Genomic DNA, 7,759 nt, shown 5'->3' with positions numbered 1-7,759 from the left:
TTTTTATTTTTATTTTTTTATTTTTTTGCTATTTATGGTTTTTCTAATATTTTTTTAAGGTTTTTCATATTACAATTTTTGTTTTCTATTTTTTCCTTTCCTATTTTAGTTATTTATGGTTTTTCTAATGTTTTTATTTACTTTGATTCAAGTAAATGAACTTGAATTCAATATAAATTACTATAACAAGTTTTTTTATAAAGATCGACTATTCTTTTTTTAGTCTATTATAAAATTGAAAAATATTATCTGGAATTTAGTCTATTGATATCACATATAGAAATATGATTTAATTTGCAAGTTCTATAACACATTGAAACACTAATTCTTAGTAAACAAACTATTTTTTTTAATTTTTATTTTTTCGTAACATAAATATAATAGCACTAAAGAAAAAAAAAGAAAAAAAAAGAAAATAAGTTGGACCGAAATTACAAATATAAACATAACTACTTTATTTACTTGAATAAAAAACAATTACAAAAACTATAAATTATCAAAATTGTAATATACTCTAATATATTAATACATTTTATATTTTTTGAAAAATGTCAATAAAAAGATAAAAATACAAAAAAACAAAAAAAACGAAAAATTGGAAAACAAATAAGAAAAAAATAAAAAAATAAAAAGATGAAAAAAATAAAATATAATACGAAAAGAAATATGAAAAAACCTAAAAAAAACTCTAATATACTCTATATACACACTAAAAAATAGAAAACAAAAGATAAAAAGGTTTAAAAAAAATTGTTGAAAAATAAAGTTAAAAAATGAAAAATAAGTAATATATATATATATATATATATAAAGAAAATAAAAAATACACATATATTTATAAAAAAAACTGAAAATAAATAAAGTATACAAAAAACGAAAAATAAAGTTAAAAAACCATGTGGTGTAATTTTTTTCAAACCTCAGGGACTAAATTTGTACTTTTTAGGACTGATTTTGCAAAAAAGTAAACCAACTTAACCATGAAACTCGTTAAGTGGGCTAGAATGATAATTCTGCGAGAAAGTTGTGGCCAGAACAATAATAAAAAAAATATTAGAGCTTTTCCCAATTACGCGTTAAAAGTTTAGGGCTTTTATAATATTAACCCATCACAAAACTTACGATTTCTAGTATTTCATCTCATCCTCATCATAGTTGTTTAGTAGAAACAAATGCCATGATTTTTTGGCCTCTTTAAAAGTTTAATGAGTTTCTTAGTGTACCTTGCTCGACATTGTGATGTGAACACAGAAAATTGTGTTTTTGGTAGTCTGGGATCCTTATTTCTATCAACACGCTTGAATTTAGTTTCCATACCTTAAAGATACATAGACCAGTATGTCAAAGCTTGGTATGTGACATGACCCTCTGCTATTGAACCTTCTAGCCTAGATTTCTTTCTATCATAAGTTTTTAAGTTTATTCATTCAAAAGGATACATCCATCTCATGTGTACATACCCTCTAAAAATAACTTCTTTAAGTAAATGACAAACTAGATGAATCATCATGTCGAAACATGTTGGAGGACATATCAATTCAAGATTGCATAATATCGTCATCGGTTCGGGTTAGGCATTTCTCATGTCTTCACTAGTTCTTATTGGGGATTTATCATGTCGTTAAAATCCAATGATCATACCGTTTAATTTGATTTTCTTCTTAACTCCATAGTTTTGTTAATTATGGTCATACCTTTGTAGTTAGGTGTTCTTTAATAGCAACGAACTTTTATTAGTTTACTTATTAAAGCCTTCTATTTTCACTTCTTATTGGTTATTGGTTTTTTATATTAGCATTGTACTATAAGAATTAAGTAATTAGATTATAATAATAACATTGTACTTTTTTTTCAATTATAAATATGAAAAAGAAATGAAAATCAAAGCTTTAATAAACAAACTGATAAAAGTACATTACTATTAATTACCTTTGCAGTTAGGTTTTCTTTAATAACAACATACTTTTATTAGATTGTTTACTACAAAATTCTATTGTGATTTCATTTTGATGTTTATAGTATTTATAGCATCTTATTTTTGTTTTTTTTCTTTCAATTATAGCATTGTACTTTAGATATTATTTTGTTTTTTTTTCTATTATAACAATTTACTTTTGTGTTTTTTTTTTCAATTATAACATTTAATTTAAACAATCATATTACCTAATTAAGCTAAAGTTATAATGATTAAAATTAAGTCATTAACAAAATTAATTACTTTCAAACCATATTATCATGAAAATATAATCATATTTAGCACTTACCTATTAAGCATTTTACAATACAAACCAATAGCAACTATTCATTAAGCATTCACTTACAAAACAACTTAAGCACTTATATGAAAATAGAAACCCATTAAGCACTTATCATTAAATTAAATACAAACATTTTAACTTATCAATTATGCACTTTATAGCTTCATCGTATGTAACATTCAAAAATTCGGGTATTTCATTTAACCCTTGAAGTATTTAATTTATGGCATTTGAGGACCCTTCGTAGGTTGGGCGTACACGTGTGTACGCTTAACGTACACAAGTGGATGCATCGGGTGGCTAAGGGTCGTAAGCGGGGCGCATAAGCTCTGACACAGGGCATACGAGACCAAGGTCTAAAACCTTAATGATTGGACTTATGCCCTATTTAAGCTCATTTATGACCTTGGACCCCCTTCCTTACCCGCCGCCATTGCTTTCAAACGTCTCTAAAACCCTAAATCTTTTGTGAGTGATTCTTGAGGTTGAAGTACCTAAAATACCCCTCTTTTGGTGTGCTAGCAAGGAGAATGAAGTGGTGAGCAAGCCTTGTACGTGGGAAGAGCTTTTGGATCCTGAATCTAGAGTATCTTGGGAGCTTGTGGAGGTAAAATGCTAATACCTTGCTATTGTTTTTGCTAGTTTGAGTTAGGGTTTGGTTTTAGGTCCTTTCTTGGTCCACGAATCCTCTCTTGTGAGTTTGAGAAACTCCAGAGGTTAGAAATGTTAGATCTAAGCTCATTGGGCATGCTAGATACATAAAAGTGTTAGCTTGATGATTGTTAAGACTCCATTCACAAATTTGAGGTCTAAAAAGGGGTCTTAATGGGTTAAATGAGGTGTTAGGTTCCCATGTTCCATGCAAGGGCATAAAGTTGCCAACTTTATACTCTAGGACATCTTAATCAATTCATATTTGGCTTTGGACGTTGAGTTTCCATGTATTAAGCACTTAATGGCCGTTATGCATAAGCTGCTTCTACGTTGGACATACTATCTTGTACCTTGTGCGTACCACTACAAAACCTTGTACGCTAAACGTACTGAGGTTGTACGTTGGGCGTACACCTCCAGTGTGTGTTAGGCTTTCGGTGGGCTTTTGAGCAATTTGGGCCCAATTCAGTCTTAGGCCTACACCTATTCAAAGTTATTAGGGATTTTGTTCTAGTTTAGACCATCGGTGGCATGGTTGGGTCTATTGGGCCTTGGATGTTAGGGCCATTTAGGAATGAAGGCTTTTAGGACATATAGGAGGAAAGTAGACTTAAGATTCTGGGCCTTTGGCTAAGTTGTGTCATAATCCTAATTAGGGTAAATTGTATATTTATTCAGTGCGAGATTTTTGGATCGATAGCCGAGCAACTATTGTTTCAGCAGACTGAGGCAAGTCTTTTCGCTATAACTTCGGTTCTAAGGCACCAAGGCAGAGCCAATATTCAATTATATTGCATGTTAGTTGTTATATGTTATATGTTGTGAGTGGATTGAAGTATACCCCAGGGCGGGGGCTAGTATGACATGACGGGTTGAAATATACCCCAGGGCGGGGCCTATTGTGATCTGTTTTGGTTGAAATATACCATAGGGCAAGGCTGCATACTTATTTTGGGTTTGGATTGAACCCAGGGCTGGGCCGATTTGTATGTATTAGATGTGTTATTTTGGGAAAATTCACTAAGCGTTTGCCTACAGTTGTATTGTAATTTCAGGTGCGTCTGGTTCCAATGCATGCACTCTCCACTATTTTCCGCATTCATTGATATGGATACCCTGATGATTTTGTATGATGGTTTTTATGTAATGGATTTCTAGTAGCAAATTTATGGTTGTAAACCGTATTGAAAAATGAAAAAAATTATCTGAACTTTTGGGATGTTACATCGTATATACACTCACACTAATAAGCCTAAGCAATTAACACAATCATAAATACTTTATATTTTATACATCCAATTCCATTTCCAAACAATTATACAATTTATCTAAACACAAAATCAAACAAACTATACCCATTTTCAGTTTCATACAATTATACAAGACGTCATAGTGGGCATAAACATAAACAACATCAGATATCCAACCAAAATAAAAAAAAACATAAACAAAAATAAAAAACTGAGTTAGAGACCTTGAACCTTACCTCCGGTGTCGACACACTTCTAAGCCAATGATGTATGTTGTTAAATCATCAGAATGAACTAAGGGCCGATGGTGGTGAACAAACTATGAAGGCTGACCGGAAAAAAACACCAAATCGAAGAAAAAACATGAGCAATCTAAAACAAAGAATAAAATAAGGACCAACTAACATACGTGCTCGTCGCCAGCAAAGGGGAGTAGCCGGAGTGGTCATTTTTCGAAGAATCATCATCGATCGATTAAAGAGTGATGAAAGGGTGTGGTGCTGTAAATAAGGTCGGTTGACCTTTTCTTTGAGATAAAAGCCAATGCCACAAGTCCTCGTCATCGGTATAACATTAAATTAAATGATAACATTTCAATGTTTCTGTAAATAATAATAAAAATATGTCTACCAACAACAGGTTGTCGGGAAACCCTTCACATGGATCGGATGTCATCTATACCTACGACATGTCGTCAAGACAGATTCCAAGAAAACGATATTGTTTTCATTTTCTACAACATGAATAATAAATAAGTAAAAAATATATTTTTGTAACCTATATCGATGACACGTCATCGGCATAGGTTTTGAGAAAACCTTACCTTTCTCTTTTAATTTGTGTCGATGACTTACCCTTCAAAGACTTAGTATAGCTTAATTTGTAGCGATGATGGTGTATTCTTGTAATATTACTCCTCTAACTTATAAAAAAAAAAATATATTATAGTTTTCACATATCTTTATTGCATTTTGAGACCAAAACAAAAATATAAACCCTTTTAGTTATATCCATCCGTATACAAACGAAAATATATTGTCGTGGATTTCTCGGATATTGAAAACGTTCAAAGTGTTATTTTACCATAGTTTCCAGCAACCAACACATCAAGCGGAAAACATTTTGAATTATGGATAATATTTGGACAATTTTACATCAAATCACATAGTTTTGGTAAATTCTCGAAGTACATACTTCTGTATCTTCCCCGTAGATGTCTTGGGAAGCTCATCCTTTAAAACCACCAACTTTGGCACCATGTAACCAGGCATCTTCGCTTTACAAAACTCAATTATCTCCATCGGTGTAGGCAGCGGTTTCCCCTCATCATCATCCTTCAGACTCACGAACGCACACGGCGTTTCCCCCCAGAACTCATCAGGCCGTCCAACCACAGCCGCCTCATTCACCGCCGGATGCATGTACAACACCGACTCCACCTCCAAGCTGCTAATATTTTCTCCACCACTTATGATTATGTCTTTCGATCTGTCTTTGATTTCCAAATACCCATCTGGGTGCATAACGCCAATGTCACCGGTGTAAAACCATCGATCTCTGATACATTTCGCAGTTGACTCAGGATCCTTCAAGTAACCCAGCATAACGCACGCACCTCTCATCACTATCTCACCCTGAGTCAACCCGTCCCGAGGTACACTCACTCCTGAAACAGGATCCAAAATATCCACCGCTGTCATCCCCATCGTTCTCACTCCCTGCCTTGCTTTAAATCGAGCTCTCTCAGTCGCCGGTAGTTGGTTCCATTGTTTCTTCCATGAACAAGCTACCACAGGCCCACCCATTTCTGTCAATCCATATACATGGGTGACATCGAATCCCAGAGACTCCATTCTTAACAGCACCTTCCCAGGAGGCGGTGCTCCGCCGGTCATTATATGGACAGTGTGGTCGAGTGGTTCGCCGTTGGATAACATGTTAAGCACAACCGGGGCACCACACATGTGCGTTACATTGTGGTCACGTATTGCAGTGTATACGATGGATGCGTCAAATCTGCGGAGACACACATTGGTGGCACCAACGACTGCCATACCCCAGACGTACGTCCACCCGTTTGAGTGGAACATTGGAAGCGTCCATAAGTAAACTGGTTGTTTTGGTACCCCCCACTCAATTAGAGAGTCAACAGCTACAATGAATACGCCACGGTGGCTATGGACGACGCCTTTGGGTGACGAAGTTGTTCCTGATGTGTAAGTCAACGTCATTGGATCCCAATCACTTTCCGGCCGAATCCATTCGAACCCAGGATCACCGGTTTCAACCATACCTTCGTAAGTATTGATGAAACCATCCGAAAGAGAACCATCCTCGGTGATTAGAACCTGTGGAGGGTGAGCACAGCCATCCGGCAGTAGAGAAACCGCTTCTTGAATAAGACGGGTTAAGTGGTGGTCTACAAAGACGAGCTTGGACTCGCTGTGATGGAGGATTATTGAGACAGTTCGGCCATCTAAACGGGTGTTAATGGTGTTGATTACGGCGCCTGTCATGGTGATTGCAAAATGAAGCTCATAAGTGGCAGGGATATTTGGTGCAAGCACCGACACTACGTCGCCTTTCCCGATCCCTAGAATGGAGATGGATGAAGCTACACGTAGACATCGACGAAATGTATCAGACCATGTGTAGGTGAGATGGTTGTAGACGAGCGAGGGAGAGTCACCAAATACGGTGGCTGCCCTCTCAAGAAATCCAAGAGGAGTAAGAGGGCTTGAGTTTGCACCATTAGGATTCCTTAATGCCTCCATTTTTATGAAACTTGGATAGATGAATGAAATTGAAACTAGCAAACCCCTCATCCTTTATAACATAAAATGATAAACGTCACGCCCTTCTTATCATGTAGTTTCATGTAAAATAATTTATTTATTTTATAAAATAAAAAATTAGGTACACTTAAAAAGTTGGTTATATTTCTATATATTACTCATTATTATCAATTAAAGTAATTTAATATCATTACTACGATTTCTGAAAATATTAGAGACAATATTTCTCATCTATGGTTGCAATCAGCGTACCGACGCGACAGGACATGCCTAATTGCAAATAATTATATGGTAAATAGTTATAAGCATACATGTTTATACATATACTAGGTTACAACCCGTAAAAATCACAGGAAAGTTTTTTATAGAACATTTATATTATTAATAAGATTTAAGTTTTTTTTAAAACTTTTGTATTGATTATTTAAAAACAAAGCTTAACTTGATAAATCAAAACAAACATATTATGTTTTATATTTTTAAATCGATTAAAATAATTCCTAAGAATTTAATAAATCGTTAAAAAAATTATTGGTAGATGTTAAATGTAATAATCTGACAATATCTAAAGGTTTAAGTTTTATTTTTTCAATCTACAATAAACCAAATACATTTTGTTCTTTAAAAAATCACCTAATAAATATTTGACATAGGCATTAAAAAGGAGTAAATTACATGAATGGTCCCTATGGTTTGGTGTAATTTACGTGTTTGATCTCTAACTAATTTTTTTAACTTAGAAAGTCCCTACTATTTGTTTTTGTTACATATTTGGTCCCTACTATTTGTTTTTGTTACGTGT

The 7,759-nt window shown here is 33.9% G+C and overlaps 1 protein-coding gene across 1 annotated transcript; it reads right to left on the bottom strand.

Annotated features, from left to right (window-relative positions):
- Positions 1-5,277: 5,277 nt before the first annotated feature.
- Positions 5,278-6,936, bottom strand: LOC111882083 (2-methylpropanoate--CoA ligase CCL4). The gene has a single exon (XM_023878448.3). The coding sequence runs from the start codon at positions 6,934-6,936 to the stop codon at positions 5,323-5,325; it is 1,614 nt and encodes a 537-aa protein (XP_023734216.1). The 3' UTR covers positions 5,278-5,322.
- Between the last annotated feature and the right edge of the window lie 823 nt (positions 6,937-7,759).

The sequence above is a fragment of the Lactuca sativa genome, chromosome 2 (assembly GCF_002870075.4).
Source record: "Lactuca sativa cultivar Salinas chromosome 2, Lsat_Salinas_v11, whole genome shotgun sequence".
NCBI classification, from domain to species: domain Eukaryota; kingdom Viridiplantae; phylum Streptophyta; class Magnoliopsida; order Asterales; family Asteraceae; genus Lactuca; species Lactuca sativa.
The sequence above is the reverse complement of the archived record's forward strand: the minus strand, read 5'-3'. Positions and strand labels throughout refer to the sequence as shown.

Coding starts and splice junctions, on each gene's coding strand:
- LOC111882083 (XM_023878448.3), bottom strand. CDS start 6,936: ATGGAGGCATTAAGGAATCCTAATGGTGCAAACTCAAGCCCTCTTACT.